Source organism: Natator depressus, chromosome 15, assembly GCF_965152275.1.
Source record: "Natator depressus isolate rNatDep1 chromosome 15, rNatDep2.hap1, whole genome shotgun sequence".
Taxonomy (NCBI): Eukaryota; Metazoa; Chordata; order Testudines; family Cheloniidae; genus Natator; species Natator depressus.
This window is the reverse complement of record NC_134248.1, coordinates 29,748,930-29,770,140: the sequence shown is the minus strand read 5'-3', so window position 1 is coordinate 29,770,140 and position 21,211 is coordinate 29,748,930. Positions and strand designations below refer to the sequence as shown.

The following is a 21,211-nucleotide window of genomic DNA, read 5'->3' as shown; positions in this document are numbered from 1 at the left end:
CTAGGTCTATATACAGATACATCGATCCATGGTCTTTATGGAACCTGCCACGCCAGCCCTGCCCATGATATAATCAAGAGCAACTGAACGTAGGATGGAGTGGTCAGGCTAGCAACATGAAAATACGTTTTCACTTAACCTGAATTGTTCCAAATCAACCTAACGTAGTAGGAATGATGATGATAAATCTCACGCTCTGCCTTGTAACAACTTCACCCTGCACAAGAGCACAGTGTACGCCTGTACTGATATCAAACCTCTAGAAAGAGAACCTGTTAAAACACCAGCACTATACAGTTGGTCCCAGCATTTCAGTGATATGCTCTAAATGAAATGCTTTCTCTACTCCCCCTCCTGCCTTTGATCAAAGGATGGGTCTTTCTTATGGCTCCTCTCTCCTGGTGTGGATTTCCAGGCTGGAGGTGGAGAAGCCCAGTCAGTGTGACACTCCCCTCCTTGGAGCTGTCATGAGCCATAAAAAATCCTTCCCTTCTCAAACTTCTTCAGCTTGAATCCTGCAGGATTTGCATCAGAGGCAGAATGTCAGAGCAAAACTCTCCAATTCAAGCGGATAGCCTTCCCAGACAGGATATAAAAACAAACCCCAGCTACACTGCCAACCCTGTGTTGCTCATGACCCAAACGGATTCCCGGGACAAGTGGAGCAAAAAAATGGATTTTCTTTTATCAGTGATTGGATTTGCTGTAGATTTGGGCAACGTCTGGAGGTTCCCTTATATCTGTTATCAGAACGGAGGGGGTAAGGACACAGCTTTATTTTTGTAATCCTCTTCTAAAGAAAAGAAAATGACTTTTTATTTTTCAAATTTTAAAAATGTATTATTTCTTTCTTGTTTAGTTGGTTCTTACAGCATTTATTGTGAACCCAGAAAGTTCAGTGAATGACAAAACTTCTGCTGGGATTTGTCTCTCTTTTCTGTTTTACCTGTTCTTATTTTAAATATCTTTCCAGCAATGCTGATCCTCATGAGAGTAGAGGTGTGAATTTATGAATATGGGAGGGGAAGTGCAATTTTTATGGTTAATATAGAAGTTTTTAAAAAAGAAAACGGCAAATGACAAATGGGACCAAAAAGATCAAATCCTGTGTGGTTGTTATTAACTTTGCAGTCTTCCCAGTTTGAGAAACTGATCACTTGTGATGGTTTACATTTTAAGATCATAACTTCAAATGTCCAAAACATCCTTGCTTTAAGATTACTGTGCAGGATTACAGGTGTATGGCTAGCACAGTTATGGGCTTGAAAAATAAAGCCAAATAGCTCCTTAAGGAGCTGTCCATGGTACTAGCCTTCAGAACTAAATAAAACAGATTTCAGCAGTTCAACCAATTAATTAAACATTCCGATTATTTCTTTCTGATAGAAATAATTACCTGAAAGTTCAAGACAAACCAGAATCCTGATTTTAGAACAGGTTTCCAGCAACTGACGAGCAAACAAACTGTTTTAAATAAACAAGAGTAGAAAAATCCTTTTTAAGAAAGTGAAAATGTGGAAATGAAGACTTTGTGTTGTTTGCAGAAGACACAGTGGATTCCACTGCCAAAAGCCATGGCCATTTGGGTATCACACCTTCATGCACGGCAAATTAGAAGAAAATAATTAATGCCAGGCTACACACTGCAGGCTGGATTCTGATCTCCGTTTCAGCCATGTAGATCCAAAATATCTACACTGAAATCCATGGAGTTATTCTGGATTAACCCCAGTGAAACTGGGGGCAGCCATTAGCTCCTTGCTGGTCAATTTGGCCTGAGCATATTTTCCTTAAACGTGCCAAGTAAATATAAATGTAAAAGCCATTTAATAAAACTGTCAAAACAATCACAGGGTGTCTTTAATAAAGGAAAGAAAGAGGAAATGGCACAAAGAGAGAAGTAGAGAGAGGGGGGAGAGAGAGAGAGAGCACACATCAGATCTGATTGGTTCATCACTTATGCTCCTAATATACATTAATAAAAGTAATTGTGTTTTAACTGGCTTTCCTTCCTCGCAGACATTCTGCTTTTGTCACACAATAGAACTTACAGAACTATTTGCACTCTCATGAAAAGGCCATTCCCTAAGCTCTCCTTCCAAGACCAACCCTCTGCTTTCATAAAAGCCAGTTTCTGAGCTTCTCTCCCTCAAGAAAATTGAATGTGGTGTCAGTTGTTACAGTTGTGGGCTGCAAGTTACCTACAAAGTAAGAGGAAACTTTTAAACTCTGTCCTGTGAACACGTTTCTTTTTTTATTAACATTTAAAACACTCCCTGAAAGTAGTGAATAGCAATGTCAGCTAGCACAGTCTTGCTTCAGTCAGGAGTTTGCAGCCTTTGCTTTTCTTGCACAGAGAGGTGCCCAGCATTGGTTCTCTTCCTTGGCAAATGATCAGATTCTATAAAGAGCAGGCTAGAGAGACTGTAGTGAACCAGGTCTCAATCATTCTATGCCTCTGTTTGCATTTCATGTGACTATTTCTGCTGACCTCCAGTAGGATGCACATGAATTGCTGCAGCACTACTTGTCGGCGGGCGGGGGTTATTGCTCCTGGCAAGATATCAAATACAGATTTCAAGCAACAGGCTGTTTAGCCTAGTTTCTAGCTGCTTTAAAAGGTGCTCTGGGGTCCCAGTTGTACATAAGAACATAAGAGCGGCCATACTGGGTCAGACCAAAGGTCCATCTAGCCCAGTGTCTTGTCTTCCAACAGTGGCCAGGTGCCCCAGAGGGAATGAACAGAACAGGTAATCAAGTGATCTACTCCCTGTCGCCCATAATCAGCTTCTGGCAAACAGAGGCTAGGGACACCATTGTACACAGGATTGTTTGTGCCTCTCCAACTGACAGCTGTAAAGGGTGGAGTTACAGTCACTGAAAACAGCCAGTCACTAAACAGCATCATCCCCTTTCGGGCTAATGGACACTCTGACACCGCTGGGGCAGAAAGTGCAGCTTTTGTGATTAGTGCTTGAAATCTGCGGTCAGAAATCCTGCTAGGAAAGACTGACGTGGCTTCTACAAAAGGTGGCCAGTGGCAACGCATGCTCGTGTTTGGGCACGGGATACCATTTATTCCTGCCCAGTTGTTGCAGTTTGCTCATGCTTGAAAGGACCCGGTCAGAAGAGAGAGCGTGGTTTTGAAGCATCCTTCCCCAGCTTACCAAGAATGAGACTGCTCAGTGAAGCTGAAAGAAGTATGGGCTGCCGTGTACTTTGTCAGGTGCTGGTTGTTTTCTTTGTGCTGTGCAGAGCAGGGGCTGGCAGCCTTCCCCTTTACAAACCGTTTCACTTTCCCGCTCTCTTGCCCTTGCCTGATGCCACCGAGGTTTGGAGACAGTCTTTTGACACCATGAGGGAATCTATAAGCCCATGCTCCTGTGCACAGTGCTCCAAAAGGGGATGGAGTCAGAGCTTCCCTTCCCCTCAGGGCACCCTCCTGGGGAGTAATAAGCTGCATCCTGCACAGGTTCAGCCTTTGCAGGCCTAGGAGCTCTGGGTGGCATTCTGTATCTGCAAGGTACAATGCTTCCCATTGCTTCCCCTGCTCAGCGCAGCTCCGCCCTGCCCCTCACTCTGGGCTGTGCTTAAATGGTACGACCCAGCTGAGCCAGTAATAACCAAGCTCTATATCCCATCTGCACTGGTTGCCGCGTGGCTATGCCTGTTCTGATTGTAAATGAAGAGTTCAGTACAATTCTTCCATTCTCCTCCCCCTTGAGACCCAGCGTCATCGGTTACATGACCTCATGTTATCACCGCTATGGTTTAAATTACAGTTGTGCTCAGGGTCAGTTCCCATTGTGCTTGGGGCTGTACAGACATCTAGCAAGACACCGTCCCTGTTGCTGGCTGCTGCGGTAGCTCAAGCCCATCCTGTGGCCCGGGAGTGGGGCAATGGTGGGGATGAATAGCCATGAATTCCCTTGGGATCCAGATCACTTTCCTTCACTGCCTTCACTTGCATGGATCTGATGCCACTGCAGCCTTTCAGCTGCTGAGCAAGCATTTTCGCCCTTGTCTTCCGGCTTTCTGGGGTCAGTGCGACACTGGCATATTGGAAAATGTGTTTAATGAGTCCTCGCTCTTGGATTCCCAGCCTGAGTCTGCAGTTGCAGGGGGCTTAGATAGTTTCGAGAAGTATCCAGATTTCTGGATGCTGATCCAAGCAGGAACCCTACATCTTTGCAGGTTCACCCCCGCCTAGTCATGTACCTTCCTGAGCAGAAGGAGTTAAATGTCCCTTGTTCACATTCACAGGAACTCATGTGATACCCACATCTCCCTACATGACCCCTTGCCAGTGACCATTCATTTAAAGGAAAACCCCACATGTGCACTGGGTAGTATAAAACAGCCATTTCCTCGGGTATAGGACTTTCAGAGAGAGGAGCCGTGGGGGGTAAGTTAACTAATCCCAGTAGGGTATTCTGATGAATAGAGAGAGCAGTTCCAGTTAGAAAGAATCCAGTGGGCACAAGTCTAACCCTGGTAATTACAGCATCGTTATGAATAATGCAAATTACAGCATTAATTATTGAGTTCATTGAGTGACAATACATATTCATTAGGATTTTGTCTGTAGAGCCTTTAAAACCTGAAAGGTGCTTAATATCTCATTCTCTCCCTTCCAATCGTCTGCATTGCCCAGTGTTACAGCCAATCCGTCTGTTCCTGGCTAAAATTGGGCCCCTTTACGTACAAGTAATGATACAATCGCATACAAACTTCAGAACATCCAACCACTCATAAAAGCCAGTGTGTTACCACAGCTCATAGGGAGAAAACATTGATTCATTGGCTCAGTTACAAGCATGCATGTACCCAGACAGTGTTGTTGAGAATTTGCAGTATGTCCCACAGAAACTGAGCCCACTCAGTAAACGATCTCTCATCTACATTTCCACATATTGCATGGAAGATGGGCCAAATTCACCTTTTGTGTAACTCCACCAGCATCAACTCCCCAGGAAGCTGGGGGATTGGTACATACCTACCTGTTTGCAGGCAGGTCTGCTACATAAATGGGTCCCTTGTTGTCAGGGTTCGGATGCCGATGTGGGCTGTGTAGGAAGAGGTCTTTTCCAGTGCTGCCATGAGGGGTGCAGAGCCCTTGTGCAACCAGCCCTGTGTCAAAGAGGTAGCAGGAAAGTCACAGCTGTGACTTCGGGGTGCAATCCTGGCTCTGTTGAAGTCAATGGGAAAACTCCCATGGACTTTAGTAGGGCAGGATTTGAGCTCAGGTGCCTGCCCTGGGCTCAGAGAGGGGCAGGATCGGTGACTCAGATCTGGAGCCGGGACATGCTGTTTCAAATAGATATTCCCAACCTGCCTGGCTGGCTTGTGAGTCTGCCTTTGCTGCTGTGGATGCCATGATGTTCTGTGGTGGTTTTGCCTCTCTCTCTGCAGGGGCCTTTCTCATTCCTTACACTCTGATGGCCATCTTTGGAGGAGTACCTCTCTTCTACATGGAGCTGGCCCTGGGACAGTTTCATAGGACAGGAGCTATCTCCATCTGGAAACGCATCTGTCCCATCTTTAAAGGTGAGACACCCTGCCCCCACCCTGGAAACTCAACATTCACTTAGCATTAACGGGCTGTGTCCTCTGCTTTGCCAGAGAAATTAAGGTAAATAAGAGTCCTGCTGAAGGTAGGTACATTGTCACCCCTTGTGAGATGCATCTGCAGTAATATTATAGCTCACAGATAACACCTCTTCCATGTCTCCACTGCCCCTCCTTCCCAGCACACAGAGCCTTGCAGCACACGGCTGTCCAAGCTCCCCAGCTCCCTGACCCCACTCCCGGGATCCCTTCCCCTTCTCATTTCCCTTCCCCCAACCTGTTCCCCTGCTCCTCGAAAAGCAGCAGTGTCCAAAATACGGAAAACCACAGAAATAAGTAGCTGTCACAATAGGGCAAATTCATCCCAGATGTAACTTCATTAACTGGCCTGAGACAACTAACTACTAGCAGTGCATTGGAATAAAGCTCCAATCCCTGGAATCCAGTGCTCTGTGTACAGCTCACACTCAGTCCCATGGAGTTATGCAGGGATGCCATGGCTGATGTGGAAGAGAACCAATATGCATGGACTGCCTGGTTCCCAGGGACCCCATGATGTGCTCCTCTGAAGACCTCGCCCTTCTCTGCACACAGGCATTGGCTTTGCTATTTGCATCATCGCCCTATATGTCTCCTTCTACTACAACACCATCATCGCCTGGGCCTTGTATTATTTCTACTCCTCCTTCACTGGTACCCTGCCCTGGACAAGCTGTGACAATCCCTGGAACACCCCGAACTGCACCAACTACTTTGGAAAGAGCAACGTGACTTGGACCACCTTCTCTAAGTCGCCAGCAGAAGAGTTTTATACGTAAGTGCATGTAAGTGGATTTCGTGACTGGGCGAGGAGGGAATCTCTCGCTCGTTGGCATCCAGTCACCACAGCGCCTCAGCATGAGGGCCTACTGTGCAGAGTAGCAGAGGGAATGATCCTTGGCATTTCCGTTTCAGGCACACACATAATAACACTGCTTTATATTTTCATTTGGGACTCTCAGCAAGATTTACAAACATGGCTCCTGCTGCTCCATGTGGTGAGTAAGTAGTATTACCCTCATTTCACATGCCGGGAAACTGAGGCATAGAGTGGTTACATGATTTGCCAACCCGAGGCCATTATACACAGCGAGCCAGGGACTGGGTGAAGAGCAGCATGTAGGAGTCCCAGTGCTTAGGTTTCGGCCTTACTCTCTTGACCGTGATTCCTACAGGTCTGTCACAGCTTGACAATGTTCCTTCTGCCGAAGGGCATTCTGGACTGTGCATACCAGGGGCAGAGTGTCAGATCTGACCATTACATCAGCCTACCAGTGGACAATGGCTCAGCATTCCCTTCTCTTTCTTGTATTAGTGACTAAGCCGCCGGGGTTTTTTGCCACAGGAGAAAGGTCCTTGAGATTCAGAAATCCAGTGGCCTGTATGACGTCGGCGGGATCCGCTGGCAGCTTATCCTTTGCCTTTTTCTCATCTTCACGATTGTTTACTTCAGCCTGTGGAAAGGAGTGAAAACCTCAGGGAAGGTAAGGAGGGCTCCCACACCTGATCTTCCTGGCAGCGTCCGAATAGTAATAACATCATATTTCAGTGCAGAGGCATCATACGGCTAACACAGAGCCTGGCGCATTAACCCTCAGGGCCTGCTGGGTAGATGCACACCCCTAGCACTTTGCATCTCACAAGCAAGCACCTCAGCAGAGGAGCTTGGTACAGCGCATTCACTGCGCTTGTGATCTGCTGTAATGGATGGGACTCCTTGACAGAGCAGGGATTGCACATTGCCGAAGGTCTGACGCCCAAGGATTGCTCACCCATGAAATATGGGAGTCATTTCAACAATAAACACATGTGAGAACTCTGGCATCTGATCCCTGGCAATCTGCAAATAAAAGAAAAAAGGCAAAATTCATCCAATATATTGTAACTCATATCTGCTCTACCGTCATGGGACAGTCCATAAGAAATGCAGGTGGTTTCTCCTGCAGTCTGTCTGCCTCATGTTCCCACTGCCCCAAAGCTTGCAACGATGGTACTCACTCCAGTCCAGTGCCAAATACAGTCTCTTTCGACAATTTAAGGTGCCCTTGAAACTGGGCACTCCTTGCTTGCCAGCCATAATGGTGGGGTTCTGTCTGTACGCTGTACTACTGTCTGCAGAAGAATAAATGGGAAGCAGAAGCAAAAAACACACCTCCTGGCCTGATTTCCAGCAGTGCTGAGTAGAGTTGTGCAGATAACTGATTTTTTGATTCAATGGCAAGTAAAAAAAGAAAATTCACTCCAACCCCAAAACAAAATTTTTAAAATTTTTCAGTGACTCAAAAAGTTGAAAAAATTATGTGGGGTAGAATGAAATGTTTTGCTTTGATTTCAAGCATTTAAGGGTTTGTTTTAATTAAAAAAAAAAACAAAAACCAAAGTTGAAGGAACTTTCAAAACAAAGTCATTTTGAATTGAAAAATTGAAACATTTTGACTTGTTCAGAAGCTGTGTCTGGTTTTTAACTGAAACAATTCAGCCAAACCGACCCAGATTCCCCAGGTTTCAGAGTAACAGCCGTGTTAGTCTGTATTCGCAAAAAGAAAAGGAGTACTTGTGGCACCTTAGAGACTATTGGTTAGTCTCTAAGGTGCCACAAGTACTCCTTTTCTTTTTCCAGATTCCCCAAACATTTTGATGTTGCCGAATCTGCATTTTTCAGTGACACAAGATTTGGCGGAAACGTGGTGGCCCGCTCGTGCGGTGCCCACTTGGAGCCAGTGGGGGCTCAGCACAAATCAGGCCTCCAGAATAAGCACATAGCATAGAATGTTGTTGTTAGGATCAATTAGGGTAACCTCTGTTCCGACTGTTATATCTGAATGATCAGTGCATGCATAGCCCCTGAGCACAAACTTCCCCCACCTACTCCCAGGTCAAACATGGGAATGCATAGTTGTAAGATCTAAGTCTTGCAAAGACTACATGAGGTCCATCTAGCTATTTCCCTGCCAAAGTTGTTACTAAGTCCCCCCACAAGCTGTATCTATCATCCTTTCTCAGCAGTGCAGCATCACCTGGGAGGTGTGAAATTACTTCCTACATTTGCCAAAGGCAATGAGTGAACCCATTCTAAGCTAACTGCACCACAGATCAGCAAGCCAGGCGCAGACTCTAATGTCACTGAGGTTTGGAGAGTCATTTCCTGACCTCCCCCCAGCAGAGCGATCATTCCAAACAGTGGCCACCAAAACTGAATTCCGTTCGTCTCTCACCGGCTCAGACACAAAGACGGGAGGCCATTTGACACAGAGCATTGGTGACGACTCTGCGAATATCTGCATTAATATTCTTTGCTGGATGTGACCTAGAGGAGCCGCCGGCATATGTCTCTCCTGGTCACTGAAACCCTTGTCCGGTCTCTCCTTTCAGGTGGTGTGGGTGACAGCTACGCTGCCTTACATCGTCCTCCTCATACTGCTGGTTCGGGGAGCTACTCTGCCAGGGGCTTGGAGAGGGATCGTCTTCTATCTCAGACCCGACTGGGAGAAGCTCATGAGCACTGCTGTAAGTTACACCCAGCAGAGCCTCTTCACAGGCTCTGATCTGCGAAGGAGCACTCCTTGCTGCTGGGGGTTTGTTGTATTTAGTGATGTGCACAGGAGCCACCCGAGAGCCTGGAAGATGCTAAGACAGGTTCAATGCTCTGTTTCGTTTTTATATTTAAAACCATTTCTGTGATGTCAGAGCTGGCTTGACAGCCCTGGAGACATCAGGCCTCTGCTTGTCTATCCCAGGACAGGTATAGCATGGACAGACACAGGGTAAGCTCCACACATGCCAGCCCAAACTCAACAGTCTTGGCTACATGAGGGACAATGAGATGTGTAGGATCTCTGCCAGCACCAGCCAGGCTGGAGGTTGTTGTGTTGACTGGACACGGGCCTTCTTCTGTCATGTCGCCTCCCGCTGCTCTGAGTGCAACATAATGGTAACAGAGCCCTAACCATACTGCCCTTCCACGGCTGGAGCTACAGGCTGGGGCTACGTCATGCGGGGCCTTAAAGAACATAAGAACGGCCACACAGGGTCAGACTAATGACCCATCAAGTTCAGTATCCTGTCTTCCGACAGTGGCTGGTTCCAGGTGTTTCAGAACACGGCAATTACTCCCCTGTCATCCAGTCCCAGCTTCTGGCAGTCAGAGATTTAGGGACACCCAGGGCATGGGGTTGCATCCCTGACCATCTTGGTTAATAGCCATTGAGGGATCTATCCTCCGTGAACTTATCTAGTTCTTTTTTGAACCCAGTTCTACTCCTGACCTTCACAACATCCCCTGGCAATGAGTTTCACAGGTTGACTGTGCGTTGTGTCAAGAAGTACTTCCTTTTATTTGTTTTAAACCTGCTGCCTACTAATTTCATTAGGTGACCCCTGCTTCTTGTGTTATGTGCAGGGGTAAATAACACATCCCTAGTCACTTTCCCCACACCAGTCATGATTTTATAGACCTCAATCATATCCTCCCTTAGTTGTCTCTTTCGTAGGCTGAACAGTCCCAGTCTAAAGGCAAGGACAAAGACTTGTAAGCAATGTGGTAGAGAAGGGGGGACTCAGAGGGAGGGGCTGATGTGATCAGAGCAACCAATCAGAGGGAGATGATGCGAGCAGCAGCGTTAAATGTGCTTAATGTGACATTAATTGCACCTCCTGGATCTCCCATCCTCCCACATGATGGTACATCTGCTGTATCCACCTCAACTGCCTTTAAATGCCACACCAACCCCTCCAGCAGCTAGTGCTTGCGGATTCATTTGGCAAAGACTCCCAGCGCAGATCTGAGACCCAGAGAGTAATGGGGTCATTATTCGTTCAGAAAATAGAGGCACACTGGACAAGCTCTTGGAAATGTAAATCTTTAATTGAATCACCCATCTCATTTGCCGTTGAGTGTTATTTATGCTGTGTTTTCGCCCTATCTTTGTAAAGCTGGCCTGACAACAGACTTCCTGTCTGTAATTACTGCAGAGCTGCACTTGAGAATTTTCATTAAAGGTAATCAGTGATATACTTTCCAATTAAATCCTTTCAAAACAGAAACACAGCCAATCATGCTGCAGCCATCACTTCTTCCAGGAAGTGTGAGCCAAGCCCCTGTGTAGCTGGATGCCAGGAGACGGTTCGGGAGTACTGCAGTTTCACATCCTCATCCCTTCTCTCATCCTGATTTCTCTGCTTAGATTGCAGCTGAATTAGGTGTCATTGCTCAAGTTCTCTGCTGCTAAATTACCCTTGGAAGGGCACCTGCTTCCCTTCATCCTAGAAGAGCTGTCTCCCCAACTCCTCCCTATGTCTGGGGTGTCCTTCCAGGAGGAATTGGAGAGCAAGGGCAAGCAAGGGAACCACATCCAAAAACAGTATTCAGGAAAATATATTTAAATAGGGGTCACCAATGTGACACACAACCCAAGGGCTCGTCTGCACTGGGACCTCACATTGTGTTAAAGCCGGTCCCTGAGCTGCATGGGAACTATTACATTTACACACGTAACACCTGTCGGCACTGTGAGAATGGTGCAGAGGGGCTACAGTGTAAACAAGAATCTAGCATAGAGCATTCAGCATTGGAGCAGCTGGTTGATCCCTGGGGCTAACCATGACCTGCTGACATGATACCCTTTCTATACTCAGTTGAGTCTAATACCATGTTAGTTACCACCACTCCTCTGGGTCATGCTCCAGAGTGATGCAATTGCCCTGCGCAGACGGGTCCTGAAAAGAGCAGACATACACACATGAGGCACGGTGCCACAGGCACCCTGGCCAACCTGGAATTTTTTCTGCACTTTCAAAATGAGGCAAAAGGCAAATTTCAGAAACAGACGGTAAGAAGTGCACTCCATTACACACGGCCTGGGAGTCAGAGAGAATGCAAAGGGAGCTGACCTATTTGTGGTGCCCAGATTCACACCCCCTGCCACTGTCTTCCTGAGAGTGGGAGGCAGCCGGTGTGTGTTTGAGAGATGCGCTTCCTGGCCGGGTCACAGCCCCTGGGATCCACCTGCTCTCCTGCGTCTAACCAGTGTCTCTGCTTCTTCGGCCAGGTTTGGGTTGACGCTGCTGCCCAGATCTTTTTCTCCTTGGGCCCAGGATTTGGTGTTCTTCTCGCGCTTGCCAGTTACAACCATTTCAACAACAACTGTTACCGGTAAGAAACCGTGGACTCCACCCTGGCAGAATAGCCAGAAGCAGGGATGTGAGCTGAGCCTCCCATGTGCAGCAGAACACACAGAAAACTCAGCCACATCTCTGCACGGGCTAGCGCAGGGCAGGCTCCCTCCGGTGGGCCTGCTGCTTGTCCCCCCTTCTTGCCTGCAGGTGAGAATCCTAGTCCTTTGGCTCCTCATTCCCTCCAGTGCAAATGGAAGAACCAGAGGAGCAAGTTCTTAGAACGGGGTCCCCAGTTCATCTCCGCCGGGTACAAAGGTGCAGGTGCAAGTTCTGAAGGCACAAACTGCACCTGCAGAAGGGCGGCTGGGCCTCTGTCTGAGCAAAAATACCCCTGAAAGTGCAAGTCCTGTGTGGTCAGGCAGCGCACCCCGAGCCACATCACGGCAGGATAGCGAGCCCAAGCCTCTGCCAAGGGCCTCCAGCTACCCTCTTGCTCACATGCACTGGTGAGGGAGGGTATCAGCAGCCACTTCTCTGCTGCCTGGGAATGCTGCTTCTAAGCAGCTAGGCACCTTTCAGTGGATTCCCAGAGGGCACTGGGGGCTTTCATGGGATTGCTCAGCTGGGTGGGTCTTAGAATTGTCTCTGCCCTCCAGAAAGAACCAGTTTCGTAGAATCTCAGGGTTGGAAGGGACCTCAGGAGGTCATCTAGTCCAACCCCCTGCTCAAAGCAGGACCAATCCCCAATTTTTGCCCCAAATCCCTAAATGGCCCCCTCAAGGATTGAATTCACAACCCTGGGTTTAGCAGGACAATGCTCAAACCACTGAGCTATCCCTCCCTGCTGTTTCTGCACATATCGGTCACACCCCCAACAGGCAGGGCCAGCCGCCCCAAATTATTCAGTGCTCTCATCCCAGCACCGGGGGAGACCATGCTGTCACCTAGACTGAGGGCTGCCTTGAACCAATTGTCACTGCAGGATCCAAACTTCCAGATGTGCAATCTTTGGGATCCTCACTGAGAGAGGAGCGGCCAGGCACTACGGAGCGCTAATCCCAACTCTGACAGTGTAAAGCCTACTCTGTTCTGCACGGAGCAGGCTGGGCAGCCCTCTGGCTCCTGGCTGGTTGTCAGTGTCCCAGAGATTGGACTTCCCAGGTGCAATGCAAATCCCAGCACTTACGCCGGTGGGTGCCGTACTCCGTGGTGCTTGGACTCTTAAGGAGATTCTGCCCGGCTCTTTGTTCATTCCTAAGCAAGCAGAGTTGTCCTTCCCAAACACGAATCCTGCCTCCAGAGCTGGAAGCAGCAGCAGTCCTGGCCACTCAGCCGCATGGGAATGAATCCTTCTTGTGCCTCATGATGTGAGCGAACTGAACCCCACTGATACAGCTCTTACTCTTTATGGTTTCTTTGGGGAGGGGGATAAGGGGAAGGTTTTGGGCCTCTAGGTACTGGGGCTAGAAATACAAATGCAAAACCAGTTTTTGAAATACCTTGCCCTTCAAGTCACCCACTCCTGTTCTGCCTTCCAGAGACGCCATTGTCACCAGCGCAGTGAACTGTCTGACCAGCTTCCTGTCAGGGTTTGTCATTTTCACAGTGCTGGGCTACATGGCTGAAATGAGAGATGTGGAGGTGGAAGATGTAGCAAAAGATAAAGGTTTGCCTCCCTTACACCTGATAGCCTTGGAATAGCACCCTTCCCCTTAGTCCTGGCCAGCTCTGGATATCAGCAAGCTGCCTCTCTGGAACCATGCATTAGGGACTCGGGGTGAAACCAGCATACTGAGCATCAAGGTCTGAGTTAGGTCCCTTGCTTTGCTGTATGACCCAGGGCAAGTCACTTCCCCTTTCTGTGCCTCAAATGTCCCCATGTATCATAAGGAAAGACCGTTCTGACCAACCTCACAGGGCTTAAATACTGTGTGTCTGTACAGTGATCACTGCATGAACGTTTAGATTCCAGACCACGACTTAGGTTGGAGCTTTCCTAGAAATGTCAAAGTGCTGGAGTCACACGGCTGCAAGTGGGAGCAGAATATGGTCCTCTGCAAGCTAACAAATGTGGGGTGAAGTTAGGGAGCTACTGTGTGCAGTGCCCACTATTGGTGCCTACAGACACAGCAATGGCCAAAGCTGAAATGATTAGACTAAGCAAGAGCGAGGTCAATTGGGAAATGGAATAACCTGCCACAGGAGGGGATGGAATCCCCAGCAACCCGGGAAGGGAAATCCCAGACTGGTAACGGCTGGCTGGGATGAGTAAGGGCAAGATTTTCACAGACATTTATCTGCCACTCACGCATTTGAAAATCTCCATCTAAATGTTTTTCCGGCATGGGAAGAAAATCACCTTACTTCTTCCAGCTTTTGCCATCATGAGCAGAAAGCAGATGCCCTGGGACTTTCATATCACAGACTATTTTCATAGCAACCGGATGGAAGGACGTAACCTGACGTTCCCTTCTAGGTCCAAGTCTCCTTTTTATCACCTACCCTGAGGCCATCGCAAATATGGTGGGCTCTACCTTCTTTGCTATCATATTCTTCCTCATGATGATCACGCTGGGGTTGGACAGCACGGTAGGTACTTTGATTTCCCTATGGGGCGAGAGCAAAATGATCCAAGAAAGGCATGATTGTACATTCCAGGCCCCTCGCTCCCAGAAGGGTTATTTTGGGGTGGGACTTTTGGTCACTGCTATATATCATTCAAAATGGGGGGTGGGGTGCACAGGTGGGAGGGGACAGGAAAGGTAACAAAGAATACGCCATCTGTACCTCTCTAAATATGACCCAGGTGTGGATGAACTCAACATGTCTTTGATTCCTCTCTGTTCAGTAAGGGCCTGATCCTGCTTCCCCCAAAGTCTATGTGAGTGGAATACTGGCTTCAAAAGAACTAGGACTGGGTCTTGAGCAATACTCCCTGTAGGCTGTGGGAGCAACGGGTGCTCAGCATGTCTCAGGATCAGGCCCTATTTCTATTTGGTGTTACTTGGCCTATCAATGTTCCTTACAAGCCCCTGAGATGCCAGAAGAACTTGAGCTTTGGTAAAGCTGGTGGGAAAATGGGAAAACACAAAAGTGTAAAAGTTTTCACCAAAAAAAAAAAAGGTTTTCGTGTTCTATAAATTTCTTTTCATTTGAACATTTTATTATAAGATTTCATTATTTTTTTTAAAATGTGAAAATAAACCATGGTGAACCATGGTAAACCACGTTCCCCACAGTTGATAACATCTGTGCAGGAAATTGTAAATCAAACCCTGGGGAGGGAGTAAATTTTGCTCTCCGTTACATGGGTGTAAATCACAGAAAAGACCAATGAAGCTAATGAACCAACACACACATTAGTGGGATTGCACCAAGAGCAAAATTTCACCCTGTGCTTCATTTTCCTGGCTCACCCTCTGGCTGCTTTTGCAGTTTGGAGGCCTGGAAGCTGTGATCACGGCGGTAATGGACGAATACCCTCACATCCTAGCAAAGCAAAGAGAGCTGTTCGTACTTAGCCTCATCACCATATGCTTTCTGGGCTCTCTCACCACCCTTACGCACGTGAGTAAGTCTGAGCCACATTAGATGCTACCTCCTTCCTCTGCAGGCCCAACATCACAGGCTTTGCAAAAAGTTCAGCCAGGAAAACTGGCTACAGCTAACATAGAGCCCAGTTCAGATGATCTTTACCAATCAGAATGACTTTGCATTTGTCAGCATTGAATTTCCACTGCACCACCCCTTCACCTGGCTTGGGAAAGTCTCTCTAGAGTTCTTCACAACTTTCTCCACCCTCAACTAGCTTGGCTAATTTTGTGTCACTTGCAAATTTTGCTACCTTGCTGTCTATGCCATGTCCCAGATCATTAATAAATGTACTAAACAACAGTCCTAGCCCAAACCTGAGGGAACCACGATGGGTCATTTATTGCTATTGGTTTTTCTCATGTCTCTTAGCCAGTTCATAACAAAGCTGTACCCCTCAGCCCAAAACTAATTAGTTTCCTTGAGTGTGGGACTTAGTCAAAGGCTTTGAGAAAGTCCAAATAAGCTTCATCAGCTGGCTCTCCGTTATCGACTATTTTGCTGACACATTCAAAACACTCTAGTAGTTTGAAGTGTCCTTGTTTTCCTTTTCAGACCCCATGCTGCTTTGTTGGTATGTTCCTGTTCCATGCGGGGCGGAGGGTTAACATAGAACTCTTCTCTCCCTGTTTTTACATCTAGCTCCTCTTAACGTGTCCCAGCAGTCTCCCTTTATACTGACTCCCTCAATCAGTCAGCCCCATGACTGGCACCTGAACCAATACCCTGAGGGAGAGAAAAAAAGTCTCCTTCATTTTCTTCTTAACCCCTTCACGCCCAAGCAGCACATGGGGCTTGTTAGCGCCAGTGTGACTGGAAAGCTTGAGAAAACTAGTGCAATAGAAGTGGCTAAAATTGAGCATTGCACTTCCCATGTAAGAGCCGCTAAAATTACAGCCTGCTTGTGTTTGTTATTCCAGGGTGGAGCATATGTTGTCAAACTGCTGGAGGAGTTTGGTGCCGGCTGCTCAATTCTGGCGGTGGTGTTACTGGAAGCAATAGCTGTGTCATGGTTTTACGGTAAGGAGAAAAAAATCCCTCTCCAGCACTAGGCTTATATTATGCACCAGAATAACCTACGGTCATGATCCTGCAAAGACTTACGCACGTGCTATACTCCATGCACATGAGTAAGTTCCAGTGACTTCAATGGACTCCCTGTGTATAAATGTTTATAGGAGCATGAATTGTCCAATGGCTAGGGCCAACGACAGCCACCTACACGTGTAGCAGTTCCCAGCACTTTCATGAAACTCTTTCTAAATACGTCCTCTGCTCTGCATGTGCTGCCTGATTTCTCCCTGCCGTGACAGTGACGCCATGTCTGTGATTTTCCTGCCCCCTGCTCCCCCATACAGGAATTCAGAGGTTCTGTAATGATGTCAAAGCCATGCTGGGCTTCACCCCAGGGATATTCTGGAAGGTCTGCTGGGTTGCCATCAGCCCTGCCTTTTTAGCGGTGAGTATATTTGTCCCAAGCAAAAAATTAAGTTTCCAACTTTCCTTTAACCTTCTACCCTGCAAGTCCCTCTCCGGCTTGCTGGAACTCTGGCACGCAGCCTGACAGCCTGTGACCCATAGATGCCCATGCAGTTTCCTGTCCAGTTCATGGTGACAGAGAAAACCACTTGGATGTGTCAGGGAGAAGGGCTGCTTATGGAAAGTCTCCCCTTTGTCTGTGGTAGCAAGAAATCAATAGGAAACTCTTAAGTTCAAAAGGGAGCATGACATGCTGTCTGTACTCACTGAGACTGTGTATTTGTCAAAGAAAAGGCCATATAATATATGCTCAGGCTCATAAGAATCTATGTACCATGGGCCAAGCTCACAGCTGGCAGCCGCAATTCAGTTAAAGTCAACACAATCATGCCTGCTTACACCAGCAATGAATTCGGCCCTATCATTTCCCCCTCATAAAATAAAGCTATTGACACTATAGACTGCAATGTACTGTGGCTTAACCTGCCAAGTTTGCTACTTTAAATGCAACTCCAGTGCTATGCTTTGTACTGGATCCATCACCTTTGAAGTGCTAACCTTACACTGGACTTCAAAGAATGCCCCATCTGTAAAACGAGGAGGATATTCATATTACCTACTTTGCACAGGGAGAGGGATTGTGTGGATTAATTCATGTTTTAAGCACTTTGAGATTCTAGGTTGTCATCAAGGCAGAAGGAAAATTATTGAGTTATACCAATCAGACATGTGATTGGAGTGCTGTTTTCTTCATCTGATGAAAACCCCACAAACAAACTGGATCAGTGTTAGGAATATAATTCTGGGAAATGTCAGTTTAAAATCCAGATTAGCTGTTAAAGATTAGAATACAAATCGCTGAGAAATAAGAGCATGAAGTTAGGCTGCACAATCCATTTATATTTATAGTGGGATTGGTGAGATGTTGTACGCTGATTTGATTTAATTGGAGAGCGAGTTCAAGGTGATGCTAGTATAATCATGAACAAATAATTCCAAGAGGAAAAAACCTAGTGATGCTGTTTTAAATGGCTTTTTATCACATTGTGATATATCGCCACACTAGCTTTCTAAATTCTCCCAAACGCTACTGCCCCTCCATTCTGTATTTTATTTTCCTTTTTTGCCCTTAGAAGTTTTAAACAAACTCCTAGACTTCTAAGGCGTGTGTGTGTGTGTGTGTGTGTGTGCATGAGAGAGAGAGAGAGATTGCAGTGAATGTTCTGATGGTGCCATCAATACAGCAATATCTGTTCACATTATAAGTAGCAAAGTATCACACTGAAACCACAGCTTCTCCTCCAGCAGCAAACACTAACGAACTACGATTTCTAAATTCAATCCCAGGCCATTCCCCTTTAGTAGGAGACACTGACAGTCTGCAGAGCACCTGAGTTGTAGTTGCTGAGCTCCCCCAGGCTGCATGAAGCTTGTATACAAAATGCCAGCCCTCTATTAACATTCCTGGGGGAGTCAGGATACTGAATGCAAGCACCGTAAAGGGGCACTCCCAGGGGCAGCCTGAATGGGATAAGTCTGGTCTCAGTCAAGTTCCTGGTGGACAGATGACCACATCACAAAACCAGCCTCAGAGCTGGTACTAACTGGCCCCTTTACTGGCAGTGCAGGCAGAGAGGCCACTGGCTGAATTGACTCTGGAGACTGAACTCTTCTTAGATCAGGGATGAAGCACATGGGTGGGGCAGAATGAAGAAGCTGGCACTGCTGCTGCCTGGGCTGGAGCAATTCTGGGGAGAAAGACAGCGAGTCCGTCTCCAGGACTGAGAGCACAGGACCTTTCCCTCGCGCTAAACTCACTTGCAAATGTACCTAAAAGAAGACATTAAACTCATAAAGCTGAGGGCTAAATAATCCCCCCTAACTGATCCCCTGGGAATTCAATGAGGTTACACCAGGGATGAATGTACCCCCATGTGCTGGAGGAGCTGGCACAGTACCTTGCACTGCAGAAGGTCCCATGACTTGCTGGTGGAGGGGTGGGGGCATCCCAGCTGGCCTGAAAGGAGTCTCTGCCTAACCACTGGCCTCTTTAGCCTTCATTGTTCAGACAATTTGTCAGATCGTGTGATGCAGTGCAGTGGTACATGACACATGTAAGAGAGGCCAAGTTCGCTGCTCAGGGGAGACTTGTCCTCTTCTGACATGTCCCTAATTAACCAGTTCCCTCTTCACAAGAGACACCAGGTCAGATTCATCCCTGGTGTGAATTCACTGAAACTGGCTGAGGGGTGGTTGTGGAGCATGTGACTTGTTGCGCTGTTCTGTGAATGTGCTCGCCTGACGTTGGTTGTGTTATCTGTTAACAGTTTATAATAGTCAGCTCTCTCCTGGACCAGTCACCGCTCATGCTGTTTGACTATCACTACCCCGAGTGGAGTATCTCAGTGGGGTACCTCATAGGAGCATCGTCCTTCATCTGTATCCCTTTTTACATGGTGTACAAGCTGGTCTGGACTCCTGGATCCCTTAAACAGGTCAGGAAGAGCTAAGTGTCATGCGTCACAATCCTGTGTGGGTCAGATATTGTAGGAGCCAGAGTTTGATGCAACACAGCTTGAAAGACTTGAAAGGGGTCAAGTCTTCAACAGGCCGGCAGGGTCTGAAAGCTCTGTAGAGAAGTTCTGCTCATCCCCTAGTGACCTTGTTCACATGGCAATTAAATCATGACAGATTAACTAGTTTTAAACTGGCCCAGGCTAGTACTGTTGGCCTGCCTGGCCTAGACCAGCAACAGTCATTTTAAAGCCTTTCTCGAGGTCTGGCTAGGGGACCATGGGGCCCCATCTGGAATATGGCTCTAATGGTTATCCCTGGTCTACAATGGTCAGAACTCCTCCCTGGTGTACCCCAATGAGTGAACTTGGCCCACTGGGTTTATATTGCATTAGCCTGAATCTTTCTAAAACCATGAGGACAAGCAGTTCCTCTCAAAGGCTTCAAACCCACGTCACACTGTAGTGACCAATCTGAGAGCAGCTCAGTAGGTTCTAAAGTCCCTCATTTCTCCTCAGCTGAGGGAAAGACCCCATCTCCCATCCACAGAGCTCCCACACCCCACGCACAATTACATTAGGGGCCGTCCTGCCCGAAGAGAAACCTGTCAGCATTAACCTTAGAGCACAGTGCACCCGCTGAGTGGTCGTACCATCATTTGTGATGGACTTAAACTGCACCAGACAACATGGTGCCATCAACTATGTGAGAATCACAAGGATGTGCCCAGGCTTCTGGCATTTCAATGGCACGTGAGAGAGGCAGAGAAACGGCCCAGCTTTTGTCCCAACATGGCACCAGTTGCATTAGCCACGAGAGCCGTAGCTAACCCCCGGCCTTTTCTTTACTTGTATCCTCTAGCGTCTAGCAGTGTGCATTCGACCAGAGAAAGCCATACGAGACCAGCATGCGGATTCAGTATGTATGTCATCAGTGCCATAGTCCTACGGTGCACACAAAGGGACAATAGACTGTTGTTTACCTTTACTGTTACTTACCAAACCAACTAAGGGACAGGGAAGAGAAAAGCTGTCATCACTGTTTAAATTGCTCCCCTGCTTCTCTCCTTAAGAGATGTACTCACTGGCCAAAGCTCGCCACGAGGTGTGGAGAACACACCTAATCCACTGTCTGTGAGCCATGTCCTCCTTCCATAGCAGCTGTACACACACCAGTATCCCAGTAAAAGCCTGTACTGTCCATGTCTTAATAATGGGCTCGATCCAACCTTCATTGAAGGCAGTAAGTCTTTCTGCAACAAGAGCTGGATTGGCCCTTAAATGTGTCTGAAGTATAAATAAAATTTTAGTCTGAGCGGAAGCCTGATTGTTATAGAATCACAGAGAGGTAGGACAGGACGGGACCTCAAGAGGTCATCTAGTCACCCCCGCCCCCCATGCTAGTCTGGCAACCACATTTATGAAGTGGGTTGTGCTCCCAACTCCCCTGTGACTGTACCATCGTTAGGCCCCAAAGTGGCTTCTTCTTCCATACCTGCACCATCTGCTTAAATGTTAGTTACGCCTTTGCAGACATGGTTCAGCTTGAGCCGAGGGCACAACAGACCCAACAGAACTCCTGCCTTTGGAAGCACAGTTCCCGGTACCTGGTCTTCAGCCTCCTTTTCTCTGTTACAGCTCATTTGAGCATTCCACAAAGTGGAGCTGCTTGGATTGCCATGCCTGGATGTCCCTGTAGCCATGGGGAGAACCACAGGTTGGAACTCTATCTTGTGTTGTATTTAAACCTAAATCCACTTCCCTCCCATCACTCTTCAGGATTTTCCCAGCTGGGTTTCTTGTTATCAAGGAGATCTTGTTTAGAGAAAGGGTTTGCCCATCCTCGTCAACAGCCCTTCCTTCTCCCTCCTGCAGTGGGGTTTGGATGGTACTTCATTAACACTGCG

General features: G+C 47.4%; 1 protein-coding gene across 1 annotated transcript; it reads left to right on the top strand.

Annotated features, from left to right (window-relative positions):
* Positions 1-540: 540 nt before the first annotated feature.
* On the top strand, positions 541-20,570 carry LOC141999199 (sodium-dependent serotonin transporter-like). The gene is made up of 13 exons (XM_074972358.1): positions 541-760; positions 5,413-5,547; positions 6,163-6,382; positions 6,953-7,091; positions 8,980-9,114; positions 11,655-11,758; positions 13,260-13,387; positions 14,198-14,310; positions 15,157-15,288; positions 16,233-16,332; positions 16,671-16,771; positions 19,119-19,286; positions 20,167-20,570. Exons 1-13 carry the CDS (start codon positions 541-543, stop codon positions 20,245-20,247), a joined length of 1,776 nt encoding a protein of 591 aa, XP_074828459.1. The 3' UTR covers positions 20,248-20,570.
* The last annotated feature ends 641 nt before the right edge of the window (positions 20,571-21,211 follow it).

Coding starts and splice junctions, on each gene's coding strand:
- LOC141999199 (XM_074972358.1), top strand. CDS start 541: ATGTCAGAGCAAAACTCTCCAATTCAAGCGGATAGCCTTCCCAGACAG. Junction 7,092..8,979: donor GAGTGAAAACCTCAGGGAAG/GTAAGGAGGGCT, acceptor CTCTCCTTTCAG/GTGGTGTGGGTGACAGCTAC. Junction 14,311..15,156: donor CGCTGGGGTTGGACAGCACG/GTAGGTACTTTG, acceptor CTGCTTTTGCAG/TTTGGAGGCCTGGAAGCTGT.